Source organism: Ciconia boyciana, chromosome 6, assembly GCF_034638445.1.
Source record: "Ciconia boyciana chromosome 6, ASM3463844v1, whole genome shotgun sequence".
Taxonomy (NCBI): domain Eukaryota; kingdom Metazoa; phylum Chordata; class Aves; order Ciconiiformes; family Ciconiidae; genus Ciconia; species Ciconia boyciana.
The window spans coordinates 31,027,698-31,047,733 of NC_132939.1; the positions used below are offsets into that span (position 1 = coordinate 31,027,698).

General features: G+C 38.0%; 1 protein-coding gene across 3 annotated transcripts in view; it reads right to left on the reverse strand.

The window, feature by feature from the left end:
- Positions 1–20,036, reverse strand: part of UBR1 (ubiquitin protein ligase E3 component n-recognin 1) — a 75,620-nt gene that overhangs the window by 41,828 nt on the left and 13,756 nt on the right. For 2 of the 3 annotated variants that reach the window (XM_072864294.1, XM_072864293.1), the window contains exons 3-11: positions 19,101–19,179; positions 16,810–16,920; positions 11,007–11,137; positions 5,184–5,322; positions 3,503–3,565; positions 3,064–3,187; positions 1,877–1,984; positions 1,326–1,414; positions 428–526 (exon numbers count right to left, since the gene is read on the reverse strand). In XM_072864294.1, coding sequence (XP_072720395.1) covers positions 428–526; positions 1,326–1,414; positions 1,877–1,984; positions 3,064–3,187; positions 3,503–3,565; positions 5,184–5,322; positions 11,007–11,137; positions 16,810–16,920; positions 19,101–19,179 — 943 coding nt within the window. Of the gene's footprint in view, positions 1–427; positions 527–1,325; positions 1,415–1,876; positions 1,985–3,063; positions 3,188–3,502; positions 3,566–5,183; positions 5,326–11,006; positions 11,138–16,809; positions 16,921–19,100; positions 19,180–20,036 lie in introns of all 3 variants that reach the window. The other variant, XM_072864292.1, reaches the window with a different exon arrangement.

Here is a 20,036-nt window from a genome sequence, read left to right on the forward strand (position 1 = left end):
ACATTAGTATTTCAGGCAAGTAACATATAACCTTTAAAACCTACAGGTATACTTTTCCCCACGCACAGGATTTAACATATTTCACCCACACACAAAGACATTTAACCACTTTTTTTTGCCTCCTCCTCCCAAGTTTTTAAAGTTACATAAGAAAGTAAATGTGAACAGTAAATGAACACAGAAAGTTAATGCAGAGAATGACACTGTCTAGAACTTCTACTTATTTGCATTCCCTCTATCTTCTGTAATGTATTTTCACATAAACTCAAGCTCCTGCTTTCATATTGGCCTTAACAAATCTCAAAATCATGCATTTTCAACTCAGCAATGCATAAAGACTCTGCCAAGTACAGCAGTCTGCAAAGGTGGTACTGCTAGCAATTCTCAAATTTATTTTACATTTCTAGCGGAGACAGGCTGTACATACCAGAGTAGGTACAGTGAACATCTGAACTGAGAGTGCTGTCACAGAGAGGACTCTATCATGATCATCACTGATGTATTCTTTTTGCAATGCCTTGTAATACTAGGAAAAGAGAATTTTGGGGAAATTAAATACCTAAAACAAGTGTTCATTAAAAATGTTTACATTTTTATTTGCAAGAATTACATCTCAATGTCCTTCTTCCTTTCTAATAGAAGCAGTTCAAACAACAAAAACAGCTCAATGCAATTAAATATGTGCCCCACTGCCTTAATACTGAAGATAAGTACAAATTTAACTGTTCTGCCAGAGTGGTTGTAGGAGAAAAAATATTTTGGTTCCAATCTTCCCCAAGAAAAGAAATTAAATATCTGAAAAAAGGATCAATAAACACATTAACTTATTATAAAACAAGTCTTCCTCCTGCAGTGAACTGCATGGATAATTATTCCACAGCTGTCTATAAAAGATGTGTACAATGAGTAATGTAAGTCTCTTTGCTTCATTTCAGTCCAGAGAAAACCATGAAGTGTCAGTCACCTTTATCGGGATTAAAAAGTCTCGCTCTAAAACAAAAAACACTTGGTATTATGTTTTGTATATTTCTTAACTATTGTATGTAATTTTTAAAAAGAAAGACCAGTTTCAGTTGCAGTTCATCTGCCATTTCAAGAGATACGCAGAATACTAACAATACTGCATTCAAAATGACAATACATACCTACATGATAAGGAACAAACCAATGAGATTGGAATTAATATACTCTATAAAGGCTGAGCTTGTTGTTGAAGCTCTGCTTGTTGAAAATTCATTTTTTTATATTGAAACAGTTTTCAGTTTTGGGGGAAATTTTACAAAGCTAGTAAAAATTCATAGCATAAAAAACAAATAACCATTTACCTTCACAAATTCCACAGCAAAAAGTTTTTTGTATTCCATTTCCATGAAAAAACTACTGAAGATAAGTTCATGAAGAACCTTCCTTGCCCCTGTGAAGAGCCAATACAATGCATGTCACTTTATTTTACCAAGATGCAGCTTTTTGTGGAAAAGAGGAACAGAGTATTAAATTATAATTAAAAATCATTAAAAGCCTTGAAATGGTTATGAAGTATATGAACAAAGTTATTAATTTTTTTTTTTTTTCTATTTTTAACATTTACTGGTATGTATTTAAAACAGAGGGTAAGCATCAAGTCACTCATAGTCAGGCTACATCTTGTGAAAAGATTCTTCAAAATACATAAAGCAGGAAAAATTTAGGAGGCAAATACATACCCAAAATATCAACTGTCTGAGCTGTAAAAATAAAAGCTGTATAAAAACCATAATATAAAAACTATAAAGAAATGTAACTCCACCTGCATAGCACTTATTTACTTTTACACATTTGTTACAGACATGATAAATTAACGTGCCTCTTCAGTTTATAGCAATATGGATACACAAACCTTTATGAAGTTTTGCATCCCACAGCATCAACTTGCTTATGAAGCATGGCTTTTCAGATCCAGCTTCTTCTTTGAGACATATCTGACAAAAAATCTGGCGAAAGTCACCTATAGGGATAAAACTAACCATTTGTACAAGAACGCTTCAATAATTAAATTATATGAGCCAACAAAATGAGAATTACAGAATTCTGTTTTTAAAAAAAAATAAAATAAAAAAGGCACTTAAGTACGAATTATTTTTAACAATGTTTTTTCCTCAGTGAACGTACTCCCACATACTCTCCCCTTACTAATTTCTTCCTATTATTCTTACCTACTTTATTTAATAAATCCAGTGATGCAGAAGAGTATTTTAAAATGAAAAGCATTTAGACAGCTTTGCAAAGCAGATCCATAAGAAGAGTTCACTATGTCAGCACAGAAATGCACAGGCTAGGCAAGTCTACACTGGTGCCTGCCTTGGGCCCTGAAAGTCAGTCTTTTGTAGAATTTCAGAACATTATTTTACATTTTCTTGCACCTATCAGTAAATACAGTACTTGCTGAAGTAGTTTTGGGGATCAACATATCAGTCACCCATGGGTTACTAACAGCTATGACAAAACCCAGTAACAGAAATGAAAGTTAGATTGATTCAGAAGTCGTCTTCAAAACCAGAGTATCATCAAACACCAGAACAATGTTTGAAAGCTTAAAATAGAATTTCCACTACTGGACAAATTTTTAAATTAAGGCTTTTGTTTGTTTCTTTTACTGACACTGTCTAACTAATCACAACTATCAAATCTGAAGCAGGAATTAATTCAAGCAGAGGATGTATGCTTTCACTGAGGGAGATGTTCTGCAGCTTTCCACCAGCACTAGGGAGAGCAGCTTTTAAGCAAAGCTGTCACTGAAATAGTGCATGTGATGCTGAAACTGAGAATAATAAAACTTCTAGAGGACCAGACAGAGCTCAAGCAGGGAAAAGACATTTATTTTAGCAGGAAGGAACAGAGAAGTACTGCTACTCAAACACACTGATGGATATCAGCACCCATACTACTGTATTATTTCTTTACTAATTAGGAGGAATGTGAAAGTAAGGGAATATCATATATAACACTGCTAAAGACATTTTTTGAGATAATTAGTCATTCAAATACTGACATGGCATTATCGTAACAAAAATCTGTTATGCTTACTTGAATAGCTCATGAGTTTGTTCAGCCAAGAACCAAGGCGCAAGGCAAACTTCTGGTGAGCCATAACATCAGCATGCAGAACCTCCACATGAAGTGGTCGTTGAGAAACATTTTCAGAATGCCTCTAGGAGTCAGGTAAATATTAGTAGATATAAAATAAAGATAACATGAATTTTCATATTTGTCTTCACCACCCATTACCTCTCCAAAGCAAAAAAAGAAATCAGCTTGACATTTTATTTCTGAAGATATCTATCTATCTATCTATCCCAAATGTGGTGAGGTAAATTCAATTTCAAAAAGTTCACAGGCAGGTTATAAAAGCATGGAAGTACTAAGTTAAGTTAAAGACCATACAGCAGACAAAAGTCTTCAGTATCAATAACGATGAGGTTGATTTGTTTGTTTTTTAAATGAGAAAAATATTTTAGGAAGTTACCTTGATTTCTTCTTTTGCTTCCTGACAAGAGGCATAATGTCCTGCCTTAACAGCTCTACGACCCTGTTTAAAGAAAATATTGAGCATGAGACCAATATAAAACAAAATCAAAATGTCACAAGCCTGATCTTTTTTTTTTTAATACATAAAAGAAAAACGGGTTCCAACGTCACTCATGGTGCTTTTAGACATCTAGAAGCAAGTCAAAATTAACATAATTATCTTTAGAAAAAAAGATATTTTAATTAAATTAACAATGGAACAACAAAGTAAAGTCTGGGTATCTTAATATTATTAGATAAGGAAAATTCATGTACACATTAAAACAGATGAGGGATTTCTGCAGAATACTTTAAACACAAACCACATCAACTTTCTTCCTAGCACAAAGTACACTTATCCTGAATTGATTTTCTACAATCTTTCCTACTATTTCTTACTTCTGTATATGAAATAGCAGGGTATATTATAAGCATGGGTTTGATAGCTCTTTCAATAAAGCCAAGAACAGGTCCAGCTTAGACCTCAAATTCCACTCAAAGGAAATCAGAAGTATGGGCTTCCAAAACGAGTTCTCCACACAGCAGAATTTCACACAAGGAGAGAGGAAGTAGCTGTATGTTATGGAACTGTTATAATTAAAACAATATAACCTAGTTCTGTGCTGTAGCAAATACTTTGTAAAACGAAAAGTCTGATCAACTCTGCATCTAAAATTTAGGTTTCAATCAAAAGGAACCTTCATAACGGAAACCTTTAAAAGTTACTCTATAAACACACATGTATATACATATTTTACAAAACTTGCAACTTCAGGACAAAAGTTGTAATTACGTAAGACTGACACTACTAACTAAATACAACTAAACTTTCATTACCTGAGCAAAGAGAAACACAAAAAGAAAACACAGTTTTTACAGATTAAAAAAGGATTCTAATATTAGTAAGATGTTTTATATGTAAATATACAGCAAAACACAAACACAGCTATAGACAAAGCTTCTCCGTGTGCAAACATGCAAGTTTTATACTCGTGAGGTAAAAAAAAAAATATGGTTGCAATTAAGGTAATTCAAACACTGATCATGCCTTTTTTTTCCCCAGTGGAAAAAAAAAAATTTACATTACTAGGGTAAGGTCTTTACATGGGACACTAGTTTGAAAAATTAAGTAGTAAAATTGTCAGGTTCACCCACATTCCTTCATGGTTTCTTCCCAGTTTCTTTTGCTTCATTTGAAGTTTTAAGATTTTCAAATGAAGTCTGAGGCAGAACAAAGCACTAACTCTTGCAAAATGTGAGGTACATTTCTGATTAAATATAACTGAATACGCATATTGCTGACTTGTATATTTTTCAGACAAATACTATTAAAATAAAACATTAATCTCAGCTGAGGAAAAAAAAAGGTAAAGAAAATATGCCAAACATGAAAGGAGCAACTTCAGATAAATCAACTCTTCCCTTTCTCAAGAAACTGGGTTTTTGTCCTGAAGAAAAAAATTAACACAGATTAAAAACTTCATTGAAGCAAGTGCTGATTAACAGTTACTCTGCAACATGCCTTTCTCTCTCCTCAAGCTCCAGAATCCCAGAAACAAAGATTCTATGATCAAGAGACTATAGTCGCACTTCATAATGATTAAAAAAATTACTTTCTCCCACATCCGGAATACACTAACCTCTTTATCTATGGCAGTAGTATGCAACTGGGCTTCACCGAGTTCGCAGCCAAGCGCCCTTTGCAGGCTAAAGATGACATGATCGTAAGAATGATGTTCATCATTGAAAAGGACACAGTAGTAGCTGTCTGCCTTCTCTCTACTGGGAAAAAGCCAACATATCATACAAATAAAAATAAAATTGTAAATACTGTCCTATCCAATACAAGCAACAGCTCACTTGATAGCTTGAGGGAAATGTCAAATACAAAAAAAATACAGAAGAAAATTAAGCATGTTCTTCATGTCAAAGACACACACCCCTCACCATCTATACCAGAAAAAGCCACAGAAACCATGTACCAAGTACAAAAGAGATTTTAAGTTATTTGGTTATTCCATTATTATCTCCTCTCTCTGCTGCTTTATGACCCCATTTGTCTTTTTAACATGACACACAACAGTCTTTTTCCATTTTCATAAAATCATAGAATAGTTTGGGTTGGAAGGGACCTTTAAAGGTCACCTAGTCCAACCCCCCTGCAATGAACAGGGACATCTTCAACTAGATCAGGTTGCTCAGAGCCCCATCCAACCTGGCCTTGAATGTTTTCCAGGGATGGGGCATCTACCACCTCTCCGGGCAACCTGTGCCAGTGTTTCACCACCCTCATCGTAAAAAGTTTCTTCCTTATATCTAGTCTAAATCTACCCTCTTTTAGTTGAAAACCATTACCCCTTGTCCTATCGCAACAGACCCTGCTAAAAAGTCTGTCCCCATCTTTCTTATAAGCCCCCTTTAAGTACTGGAAGGCTGCTATAAGGTCTCCCTGGAGCCTTCACTTCTCCAGGCTGAACAACCCCAACTCTCTTAGCCTTTCCTCACAGGAGAGGTGTTCCATCCCTTGGATAATTTTTGTGGCCCTCCTCTGGACCTGCCCCGACAGGGCCATGTCTTTCCTATGCTGAGGGCTCCAGAGCTGGACACAGTACTCCAGGTGGGGTCTCACCAGAGCAGAGTAGAGGGGCAGAATCACCTCCCTCGACCTGCTGGCTGCACTTCTTTTGATGCAGCCCAGGATACGGTTGGCCTTCTGGGCTGTGAGCACACATTGTCAGCTCACGTCCAGCTTTTCACCCACCAGTACCTCCAAGTCCTTCTCAGCAGGGCTGCTCTCAATCCCTTCATCCCCCAGCCTATATTGATACCAGGGGTTGCCCTGACCCAGGTGCAGGACTCTGCACTTGGCCTCGTTGAACCTCATGAGGTTCACACAGGTCCACTTCTCCAGCTTGTCCACGTCCCCCTGGATGACATCCCATCCCTCAGGCGTGTCAACCGTACCACTCAGCTTGGTGTCGTCTGCAAACTTGCTGAGGGTGCACTCAATCCCACTGCCTGTGTCATTGACAGAGATATTAAACAGTACTGGTCCCAATATGGACCCGAGGGACACCACTTGTCACTGATCTCCATCTGGACATTGAGCTGTTGACCACTACTTTCTGGATGCGACCATCCAACCAATTCCTTATCCACTGGACAGATCACCCATCAAATCCATACCTCTCCAACTTAAACAGAAGGTTGTTGTGGGGGACCATGTCAAAGGCCTTACAGAAGTCCAGACAGGTGACATTCATAGCTCTTCCCTTGTTCACTGATGTAGTTGCTCCATCATAGAAGGCCATTAGGTTGGTCAGGCAGGACTTGCCCTTGGTGAAGCCATGCTGGCTGTCTCAAATCACCTCCCTGTCCTCCATGTGCCTTAGCATAGCTTCTAGGAGGATCTGTTCATTGATCTTCCCAGGCACAGAAGTGAGGCTGACAGGTGAGTAGTTCCCAGGGTCCTCTTTTCTACCCTTTTTAAAAATGGGTGCAATGTTTCCCTTTTTCCAGTCACCAGGGACTTCACCTGACTGCCATGACTTTTCAAATATCAGAGAGAGTGGCTTGGCAACTACATCTGCCAATTCCCTCAGGATTCTGGGATGCATCTTGTCAGGTCCCATAGACTTATGTATGTTCAGGTTCCTCAGGTGGTCACGAACATGATCTTCTCTTACAGTGGGAGGGACTTTGCTCCCCCAGTCCCTGTCTTGCAGACCATCCAATCAAGAGGTGTGGGAAGAGAGGTTGCCAGTGAAGACTGAGGCAAAAAAGTCACTGAGTACCTCAGCCTTCTCCTTGTCTGTTGTTACCAGTTTGCCAGTCTAGCTCATAAGGGGGGGATACACTTTCTTTGACCTTCCTTTTCTGGCTGACATATCTGTAGAAGACTTCCTTATTATTCTTTGCATTCCTTGGCAAGTTCCGCTCCAGCTGCACCTTGGCCTTCCTGACCACATCCCTACACAACCAGGCAGCATCCCTATACTCTTCCCAGGATACCTGTCCCAGCTTCCACTGCCTGTGCATTTCCTTCTTGCCCTTTAGTTTGACCAGCAGGTCTCAACTCATCCATACTGGTCCCTTGCCTTCCTTTCCTGATTTCTTACATCTGGGGATTGAGAGTTCTTGCACTCTATGGAAAGCATCCTTAAAAATCTGCCAGCTCTGTTCTGCTCCCTCGTCCCTGACGGCAGTTTCCCAGGGGGTCCTACTGACTAACTCCTTGAAGAGCTGGAAGTTTGCTTTCCTAAAATTCAGGGTCCTGACTTGACTCTTTGTCTGACCCATACCCCTCAGGACTGCAAGCACCACCAGTGCATGATCACTGCAGCCCAGACTGCCTGCAATCTTGACATCACCAATTAGCTCACTTGCATTGGTGACCAACAGGTCCAGTATCGCATCTCCTCTGGTAGGACTGTCTAATACCTGGCTTAAGAAGTTATCCTCAATGCATTCCAGGAGTCTCCTGAATTGCTGTGCTGGTTTTAGCTGTGATAGAGTTAATTTTCTTCATAGTAGCTAGTATGGGGCTATGTTTCAGATTTGTGCTGAAAACAGTGTTGATAAGACACTGATGTTTTAGTTGTTGCTAAGTAGTGCTTATACTAAATCAAGGACTTTTCAGCTTCCCATGCTCTGCCAGGTGCACAAGAAGTTGGGGGAGATACAGCTGGGACAGCTGACCCCAACTGACCAAAGGGCTATTCCATACCACATGACATCATGCTCAGCATATAAAGCTGGGGGAAGAAGAAGGAAGGGGGGACATTCGGAGTGATGGTGTTTGTCTTCCCAAGTAACTGTTACACTTAATGGACTCCTGCTTTCCTGGAGATGGCTGAACATGTGCCTGCCCATGGGAAGTAGTGAATGAATTCCTTGCTTTGCTTGCATGCACGGCTTTTGCTTTCTCTATTAAACTGTCTTCATCTCAACCCTCGAGTTTTCTCACTTTTACTTTTCCCATTCTCTTCCCCATCCCACCAGGGGGGAGTGAGTGAGCAGCTGTGTGGGGCTTAGTTGCCAGCTGGAGTTAAACCACAACAATTGCCTATAGCTCATTGTGCTACTTTTCCAGCAGATGTCAGGGTGGTTGAAGTCCCCCAGCAGGATGAGAGCCTGTGAGCACAATGCCTCCTGTAGCTGGAGTAAGAAGGCTTTGTCAACAGGCTCCTATTGATCGAGCGGCCTGTAGTAGACACCAACTACAAGGTTCCCTTTGTTGCCTCAGTCTCTGATTCTTACCCATAAGCTTTCAACCTGCTCACGGCTATTCGTCAGAGACAGCTCTTCACACTTTATCCATTTCTTGATGTAGAGGGCAACGCCTCCACCCTTCCTTCCTCACCTGTTCCTTCTGAACAGCCTGTAGCCATCAATAGCCACACTCCAGTCATGGGATTAGTCCCACCAAGTTTCAGTAACGGCAACTAGGTGATAGCTTTCTAGCAGCACGGTGGCTTCCCACTCCTCCTGTTTGTTGCCCATGCCATATGCATTGGTGTAGAGGCACTTCAGCTCGGCTGTCGGCCATGTCACCTTCTTAGAGGAACACCCCTTAATTCCTTTGAGGTATTTCACTGGTGTTTCCCTGTTGGCTCCTATTACCTCAGGAGTCCCTGGCTCATCTCCAGAAGACTTCAAGTTTACTGCAGTGTAGCCAGCATGTCTCAGAGCAACAGGTTGAGGGCCCTCGCTAGCACCCTGTCCCTCTAACCTTGGTGTGTAATCCCACAGCTTGTCATGGGCAAGCTTGATACTATCCCCCTCCTCCTTCAAGTCTAGTTTAAAGCTCTGTCAATGAGCCCTGCTAGCTTGTAAGCAAAGACCCTCTTCCCCCTTTGAGAAAGGTGAATCCCATCTGACACCAGCAAGCCTGGTGCCATGTAGGCGGTCCCATTATCAAAAAACCCAAAATTGTGATGGTGACACCAGCCACAGAGCCATGTATTAATAGACTGGGCCCATCTGTTTCTTCCAATGCTGCTGCCCACAACTGGAAGGAGAGAGGAAAAAAAATAACCTGTGCTCCAGATTCCTTTACCAACTGTTCCAAGGCCCTGAAGTCTCTTTTGATTGCCCTTGGACTACACATTGCAGCTTCATCGCTACCCACATGGAAGAGCAGTAATGCCTAATAGTCTGAGGGCCATACCAGGCTAGGAAGTTTCCTAGAGATGTCCTTAACCCGGGCCCCAGGGAGGCAGCAGACTTCCCTAAGAAGAGGATCTGTCCAGCATATTGGACTCTGTTCCCCTCAGAAGGGAGTCGCCTACAACCATAACCCATCTTTTCTTCCTCGTGGAGGAAGTCATGATATGGGGAGTAGGCCTTTCTGACCTTGGCGACACCTCTGGTGTAGATGGGCCGTCATCCACATCATCCATTGACTGGCTTTCCATATCCAGAGCCTCATACCTGTTGGACAGAGGCACCTGCAAAGGCGAGGTGGGCAAGGAGGAAGTTCGCCTGCTGCCCCGAGCGTGGACTTGCCTCCATTCACTCCTTTCCTTTAAGCTACTGCCTTTGGCCTGGCAGCAGGAGGATAGAAGATCCTCTTGACCTTGTTTTTTTTTTTCTGGTGGCTGTTCCTGTTTCTGTCTCAGGGAGGGCAGAGCATGGTTCCACCAGTCTATCTCTTTCTCAGACTCCCTGGTGCTCCTTAACCTTTCTACTTCCCCTCATAGCTCTGCCACCAGGCTGAGCAGATCATCCAGCTGGTCACACCTCACACAGCTGTTCTCACTACTGCTATCCATCACCAGTGAAAGGCTCTGGCACTCTGTGCAGCCTGAGATGGATGGCTGCACATTTTCATGGGAGCTCTGTCTGGGTTGCCACATCCATTCTGGCAAGTGCAGAGGACATAGCTTTCTGCCAAGTGGATACCATAGCTAAGGTCCTTCTGAGAAAGGTGATGACCACCAACTGAACTCACCTCTTCAGCCGGTAGGGTGACTATGCCCTTCTTGTGTGCCCTGCCACGCAAACTGCCCCACCACACCCTGGCTGACATGCCACGCTCTGTTCCAGCGCTCCTGGTCGCTAGCACTCCCCAGGCTGCTTTTTATAGGCATGGGAGTGGTCACAGTTGCTCTGGCAACACCCAGGCCTCATCAACATCTCCCACAAGAGCTGCCGCCAGGTCTCTCCACTGACCTGGTGTTTCCCTGCCTCAGGAAAACTCCCTGCGCACCAGGATCTGCTCCTCCACCGCAGATTGGGCCAGCTCCAGAGCAGCTCCCCTCGGCGACTGATGGAACACAATCACACGCCACTTTTCCCATGAAGTACCAAAAGCTTTTCTGTATATAACTGTAGGTCAAAATTGCTACAGTGCTGTTTACAGGGATTTTGGCACTAATATGTTTCCATGAGTGTAAGAATACCACAGGCAAAATTATCAAAGTTTCTAATGCCTTGAAGAGAAAGTTGGAAATACTCCCTACCTAATTGTGAGCTCCGGAGGCAGTTCCTTCTCTTCTTCCCATATAAGCATATCTACAATGTATTTTATCACAGAGGGAAACACCCTCCTAGAGTGCTCCATAACTTCTTCATTCAACTGACATTCAGAATTCTGTAAAACAGGAGATTTAATATTAATACCGAAAATAATTTTTTTTTTTTAATGAAAAAAGGGTTGGTAGAATATCTTATTACTATATTTGTTTCAGAAAATTAGCCTTTTCATGATTTTCAAGCAAATTTCTCTCACCCAATTTCTTCTCTTCAAAATTATTTTATCCCAAGGGCTCTCAGTAGTATTCCAACAGTTTCACCTACCTTTTTTTCCGCATCCAGTTTTTATCTAGGAATAGACTACGAAAGGCCTTACTGAATGTGTTAGGAAACTTCAAATTTTTTTCAACTTAAGTTTAAAGAAGCTGTTTAACAGCTTTCTGTACACCTGAATATATTAAAGGTTTGCAGTCCAGACCAAAATTCTTCCCCTGCATTGCTTGCTCTTCTGTGCAGCTATTCTGTCAAACATTTATGACACTCCTTGAACAGGATCATCGAAGGAAATCAAAGTCTGTTCTTTTCAGAGATCCCATCCCGTCTCTAGAAATCATTCAAAATATCCCTGTGAACTGACATATTTCCCATCCACCCAGATAAAGCTCATTAAGTTAATTGTCTACATCATAACATTATTAATCCTTTCAATAAGCATTTAAGCAGGAAATAAATTAAGCTTATAAGCAAAGAAAATAATTACCAAATCTGCACTTAAGAATGAAGCAATCAATATTCAGGTACAAGACATAGATACATTACAACAACATTGTGTGAAAAGAGGGCTTTAATCCAAAGGCCCTGATGACCTTTTCCACATACAACCTTCCTTCCAGCATATGCATATACAAATGGTATATAACATTATTAATGTTAACACAACCAAATCCAGTAATTTCATATACAAATATGACATAGAAACAGAGGCTGATATTTTCTAGAGTATTTACACAAAGTTTCCTTTAATTTTAGCATCATCCGAACTGCCTACAAAATCTGAATATGTATGTGTTTGCCAGAGTGAGAAAAGATGAGAAACAAAGATGCTTTCCAAGAATAAAGTTTTTCATATGTGACTTCTAATCCCAAAGTATGAAGGACACTCACCTCTGCAATACACAATCTGACATATGTTAAATATAAAAGAACAAAGTGATGTGTTTAATATAGCTAAGAATCATGTTTTTGAAAAATTAAGTCAACTATAGTCACATTTATCCATTTATGAAGCAGATTGCTTTTAAAAAAAACAAACACAAGTAAAATCATGTTGTATCCATATGATGGAAAAGCTAAAAATGTAGTGGAAGAGAAGTAAAAATGCATTAACATGACCAATTGCTTCCAAAGCTCTGAACAACAGTTTTCTGACCTGATAAGTATTAGAAGCATAATTTGGAGTCCAACATTGAATCTAAAACGTCTGCCAGTGAAATCATAGTCTATAAATATCACTGTGTGTACATACTTAATTCTGGATAAGCTTGTGGTAGATCTTGGTAATTAAGAACATAAATGTCTGGGGTAATTATTTTTTTCCCAGACTGACAAAGCTATTATCATCTTAAAGTTTGGAGCAGAATGAAAAAAAGTATAGTGCTAAGAATAATATAATTGAAGTGAGTTGTAAGTATACTAAATTTTTTTTCCAGTATTTAAGAGTTTGGCTTTTTAAGCATTAACATATGTTAAGCAAAAATTATGGATCTCTTTCCCTAAAAAAAAAAAACAGGGAAAGAGATACTCCAAACAAGAACCTTGTAGTAAGACATGCTGCTCTCCTTCAGTCTGTAGAAGAAATCAAAGGAAACCACATCAAAGGATTGATGAACTATTAAAAGTGGGGATTGCACTCATACAAATAGTGAAAAGTTAAATGATGCAATGCCACCTCCAATGCTATCCACATTAATAGAAGTCACAGTAAAATAAAATTAAGATATATCTAATGTAAATTGAAAGGGTAAAAATAAAATTGCCTCAGAACTATGCCCAAAAATGTGTAATTATTTAAGCTTCAGGTAAAGCTTCAAAACACAAAATTGTGGAAGAATGAACAAAGTATGTTCAGATATCAAAGTTTAAAAATAACTAACCACCAAAATTTTTTTCTTTTTTTTAAACAAATATGCCTGGTAAGTATTTTTACCTTATCTCACACACGAATTTGTAAACTTATCTGGTTTTAAGGATACATTTAGGCAAAAAGTTTTCTATATTTCTGGCATAGTGAAGACATTAATTTGAAATCAATAGGGAACAGAGGACTCCTAAAAGCCTGGAGTAGGGATCTAAAATGAAGGATTGGTTTTCTGAGCCCCATATTACATACATACCAACAAGTTTTGTAAATATCTCCTCATTGTAAAACTTTTTTTATTAAACTAGGGTTTAATTAGTTTTTTTGTAAGGATATTGTATTTTACTAATGCTCACCTCATTATCTCAGAAATGCTAAAAACTCTGGTGCTTATCTTTAATGTTGTAGATTGAAACCTGTCCTCTACTAAGGGCTCATTTTTAAAAGGAGGTCATTCTGTACATCAAACTAAACTTAATCTACCTTTTAAAAATAGCAGCCAGTTCCTAAGCACATTTTTACCACGTTCTGCATAGCAGACAAATATACCACAAACATAACCCTCTTCTTATTTGCTCCTACTTGATCGGAGTAAGTTTATAAACACCCTAGCATGGTATATCCTCTACACTTAGCGTAATTAAAGGAATACTGTTCAGGATCATCCAGAAAAAGAGTGCTTTTTGTTTGACAAGCATGTGATAAACTTCTATACTATCAGAAAACATGCTGGAAAATAAATATGAAAGATGTCTGTTCCAAATGTGCTTTGCAACTCATTTCTTTTAATAAGCACTATATGCTGAGAAAACGTCTACATTATGAATGTCCTTAATTCTCAAAACAGAGAACTATGAGGTATTCCAAATATCCACAAGCCTTTTCATCATAAAAAAAACCATGACAGACAAGTCTGTTATTAAAAAAGGAAGACGGTCATGCAATGCAATCTATCAAATAGTTACATATAGTATATATATTAATATACTGATGCATTTCATTATTGTAGTGGTTGTACTTCTGCCCTTTTACTAGACAGTCTACATATACTGACTGCATAATAACTACATATATTGACAACAAAGAACTGTTGTAATAAGTAACTTTCTATTTCTTCAAATTTAAATAATTGTCTAATTATATGTTTTCTATCATTCACGACTCTCAGGTAGCACTCATTGTAGGAGTATGTTCCAGTTTGACAGCAGTTGTAACATAGCTTTGGACTTGCACAACTCCATGACAGAAGTGACGATCAAATAAATTCACTGCAAACCAACCAAAGACCTTAGAGATTGCAAGAGAAATATTACTTAAAGAAGCATGGGAGGTTCCCTGTTTCCTTATAATCACAGGTATGATTATAGTTCCCAATAAAGTTTAAAACCAACAGATACTGTGTTAGCTGCTGTCATTCTTGATACGATCTATCCTTTAACCTTATCTCCATTGGATACGAATGGCCTGAAGAATATTCTGAGCAGCTTCTCTTCATCCAAACAGAAATAAAATGCTGCAGGCTCTGAATGCGTGCAGTTTCCTCTCAAGCTTTGTTTGAATATGGTTTTGAAAAAAAGCCCACAAAATTTGGACAGTGTGATTTTAACAAGAGTGAAACAGTCTTTTGGTAAAATTGATAAAGGTTTTGGTGTTTTTCTTAACATTTGTTTTTTGATTATTTTATTGTTATGAAAAAGCTGTTCTAAAGGAAAGGGAGGTAAAAAGCAGAATATGCTGTCACAGATGCAAATACCAGATCTGTGAGATCGAAATCCACGCCTTGGAGAGAAACAGGTTCCCCAGCAGGAAGTAAACATTTCATAAACCATTTTAAGGACTCTGGTCAGAGTTGTTGGAACCAAAAAATACTATTATTCTCAAAATTAAAGTGCTGAAACAACTGTTAGAAGATCTCATACAGAGACCTAAATTTTAAAGCTGGGAGATACAATCTATTTTGTTTAGAATTTCTTTGTTAAAGGTCTTAACATGCCTCATAGGTCCACCTTCATCCAGGTAGCTGTGTGATTTTTTTGTGAGCCATCACAGGTGGAATCCATAATGCATACTAGCTACTGTCTGTAAGACAAACTGGTCACCTGAGGCATAAGTAATATCACTTATCTAGGAGCAATGGAGATGCTTTGGCTGGAAACACCTAATTTTCAAGTGGAGGAACACTTACTTCTCAGCTGACACCTGAATTTTGTCTTAAGACCATTGCTAAGTTCTCTTCATGATATGATAAGGACCTCTCAGCAATCAGCTAGAAATCTGATACTGAGCATCTGGTAACATAAATTTTCCATAGTATCTAAAGGTGGCTTTGAAGCTGGTAGACACACCAGTTCTCTACCTTCCCGCATGTCTTTATCAACAGTACCAGGAATCTAGCATTGCAAAAAAAAAATCCTACTTTCCTTCAGAATGCAAGGACAAAAATGAATACTTCCCAAAGAGGAACTGTGCTAGTTTCTTATTCTGGAAACACCTCTAGAACATGCTGGGAAGAGTATTAAACACATATGTAGTAATAGTGACAGCAGTAAAACTAACCACACCATAGCTATTTTTGTGTATTCTAACACTGAGGAAACAACTTGGCTCTTTTGATTACAGGTTTTCAGAAGTAATATGTAGGTATCAGCCACACATATCAGATGGCTCAGTACTCAGGGATAAGTACTGCACAGCAGAATAGACTTTGTTGATGTAGAAGCAGGTGAATATTACAGTGACAAGCTCCAAGTGGTAATCAGATGACCCCTTCTTGGAGCTTCAACTATTTTTATCTCTGAAATACATTAAGATTCATGGTCTTTTGAAGGATGACCAAGTGAAGGAAAACTTTGTCTTATTTTTCTGTAAGACCAATGCTCTTTATTCCTTTTCCATTTGATTTTTTACCAGATCATAAAGAACAGTACTTTTGCAACAAATCCAGGAGGAATTAGGGGTCTATTTGCAATGACAAATGCTAAGGGTCATTGGGTTCACGCTAAGGATTTTTTGTCCTGATTATCTCAGAATGTAGGACTCGAAAAAAAATTACCTGAAGCAACTGATTTGCCTACATTCTCTCTGAGAACTACTTATAAGATGGCATATTTCTCATTAATATGCTGCTTTATGAGGTACAATAGGCATGAAACATCCTAGCATAAGAGGTTAGTTTTAAAGCATAGGGACTTATTTTAGTCATAGTGCCGGATCACACACCAGAAGTAACTGACAAAAAAAATTGTTCAGTAATGCAGTAATGTGGAAAACAAAATATTATTAAAATCAAGTACTACATCTAAATATTTACTAACCACTGGGAAACCAATTATTTGTAAATAAGAACTGACTAATACACATAGCAAAGAAAAGAGCAAGAGACTGCAATTTTAATTCCAAATCAAAGACAGAAATGCACAAGACAGGTAGATGGAACTGTTCTGCTGTTTTTGCCTTTTGTTTGGAGACAAAGGATGTCCAATATATATGTTTGACCCCAGCAAACACCTTGACCAAGGAAATCCTGATTCAACTCAATTGGACCTGCTACATTAATTATACCATATACATACTTTGATCTACAGGAGTAAGCACTTTTTTAAAAAAGGCAGTATTTACAATATTTATTCTTTCACTTTAAGCAATATTCTTACTTCTTTTGCAGAACCTGATGCTCCAGGCTCATGTTTAGTACACAGCGGTCCAGCCTTCCATGCCTCTGTATCCCCACAGTCACAAAACCCGCCTCCTGTGGAGCTATGCATCTATAAAAAACATTTATTTCAATCATGAAATATGCACATAAAAGGCATAAATTGAAACTGAAATCTGCATTACTTAAGTCAAACACAAGTATAAATACCTACTTACAAAATACAAGAGTCACTGCATAACCAGACTTACCACATTTTTTTCTTTTCTTAGATAAAAGGAGACTTATCAGAGGAACAGCAGGAAAAAATGTAAACTTTTTGAGCAGAAAATAAAAGAAGAAATACATTTGCCACTGCAAAAAAGTATGCAAGTCTTAAATTTAACTAGAAAGTAGGTGGAAAAGCCTATGACTAAGTGCTTCATAAATGACAAAATAATAATTTCTGGTTCTATTAACAAAATTATAGCAAAGGTGCTTAATGCCTTCTTTACAAATTACTTGGTAAAGTCTGAAAATAATCTAAACAAGAATGTGTATATTAAACAGACATTTAGTAGTACCTCCACTTCTACCTGAAAAAAATGAGATATAATCAGCATCTAAATACATTCTTGCAACTTTAACTTTGCATTACACTTTCAGAAAAGTAAAAGTTCTGACTTCACTTTGGCAAAAAGTTCAGACAAAACTCAGGCAAAAATAATTATCCTTAGCTTACTCTAAATCCCCAATCCTAAAATAATTATAAAAACACTAAGTGACCCATAAAAAGACATTCAAAAATTTGTTATTTACTTGAAACGTTTTAAAATAACCTGATCTAATTAGACATGCTTTGAGCAGGAGGTTGGACTAGGTGACCTCCTTAGGTCCCTTCCAACCCAAATTATTCTATGAATCTATAAAGAGCATAATCTGTATTCTTTAGATTGCATCTTTAAAATGGAATTGCAGCAAACCTGCTCCCATCTGACTACCCATTTCCATGGCTGATGCTTTGCCTGAAGAAGTTACTGAAAAACAGGGAAAGGACAACAGCTTCTCAGCCCAGCTGTGATTCCAAATTGCTCTGTAATGATTATTGTCTATTTTCCCTGGTTTTCATCTTACCTCTATGTAAACTGTGCATGTGCACGTGTATGTATATGGAAGTTATATTTGCATTATCCAAGTAGCTCTGTACATCTTTGAATCAATATTTACAATACATTTTCAGATCAGTATACAAAGACTTATACAGAGGGACAGAATATCGTATTTTAGTCCCAGTTAATTTTGAAATTGCTAGGACCTTCTTCCAAACTGTCTCTCATTGAAACACACCCACTTAAAGGGGATTTTTGACCAATTGATAATACAAATAAGACAAATCTCTTCAATGGATGTCATGTCAATGAATAGAAGGAATAGCTGCAAAAAAAACAATCTAGCCCACTTTTTGGTTGTGAAAGATAATTAAATTGAATACATAATGTTTCTGTACATTTTCTTGCCTCTTGCAGCAGAGTTGGACCAGCTTTAAAAATGACACTTAATATATTGTTTTCCATTTCTACTTCCAAGGCTGTTGAAGTTACAGAGTTCTCAGTAAAGAGGACAAGCAAAAAAGGGGGCCTGGGAAGGAAACAGTAGATGACAGTTTAGGCAGTGAGTTAGCTAAGAATTGTTTAAAAGATTCTTCTTTAATTGAAGCATGGGAATCTCTCAAAGATAACACAGATTTGGCTCAAAGAGAATCAAAAGGATATCAGAAAGAGATGATCCAGTTCTAGAACAATCTCCTCAATAAAAAAAAAAAAAAAATCGATGCTTCACATTTGTTTTAACTTTATCATAGTCCACACTAAGCACAAAGTAGTTTATGCAAATGTAAGTGGAGGAATAGAGTTGATATTTAGGGACTGCATCAATGACTTAAGTGCTGAAGTAACCACCCTTGTATGCACACTCTCATTCTAAATTTCCAAACGGTACTGACTAGGACTCAGGACAGGACTGACACTTTCAGTCGCAGCTTTTTGCTCTGACATACACTTCTGTGATATTGCCAAAGAGAATAACAATGTATGCATTCATAAACACTCCCTTACCCTTTGGTTCTTGAATTAGAAAGTTACTGTTCTTAAGAGGCTTTACGTAGTTAGAAACATGAGAGAGGTAATTTAATTAGTAAATACCAGATTTATTTTTTTTAAAATAAAAATTACTAATGGTTTATATGCAGTTTATTATATCCTCAAAAAATCTCTAAAGCTACAAGTACAATTTCTTAATATAAGATTCTTCTACCTTGTACCGGTGTTTCTTGTGAATGCTATTCTGGAAGCAGTCCATACAGAGTACACAAGTTGGATCAACTGCACAGTCTCTGCAACAAAAATGGTAACTAGAAAACTCTCTCACACACACACAGAATTTTCATGCACAAAAGAAAATGCTGCTCTGAAAAAAAATATAGAGATTAACAACAGATTCAAATTATAAAAACATTGGCTACTCCACATCACAGATGGAAGCCAATCTTGTTAGGCTTGAACCATGTACTCGAACCTGTTATATCGGATTCTATCACACACATGCTTGATTTCCACTTTCAAAACTCTGGTGTTCAGGTTGCTAACATATTTCTGTTTTTGCAAAGAATAAGCAGCTATTAAAAACCATGACGACTCTGAAGTAACCTTTATTGTTGTTTCCAACAACTGTAGCCAGTTTGCTAATGAAACTGTTGCTACACTTCTACTAGGTTACATTTCTAACTTTTAAAACAGTTAGAAGTTAAAATCTAAAGAGAATTCCTTTACAAAATGAGCCAAAGAATATATGCTTTGAAATTTCATTTCAACAGCTTCAGTCATGCACTCAAATACCTGAAAAATCTAGAATTACACTCATGGGCAATCTAATTCCATTTTTTCTATGCTACACAGACATATGCTTTTTTGGATTGCCTTCTTTCCCCAAAACATGGTCACTCTTTTTTTCTTTAAATGCCATTTCATTCTATGCAAAATGTGGATGACAGGTGTTTAAAGACAACATATCAAGTTTTTGTTTTACACCATTGTTCAACATCTAGTTCAAGCCTCCTTTACAATGCAACTAAAGTAGTATGGTAATTCTGATTACAATACAAATTACCTTTCAAACCTTTAGATGATAATCATCATTACAATACTTTAATACTTCACTAACATTCATTTATTACCATAAATCTACTGCAAA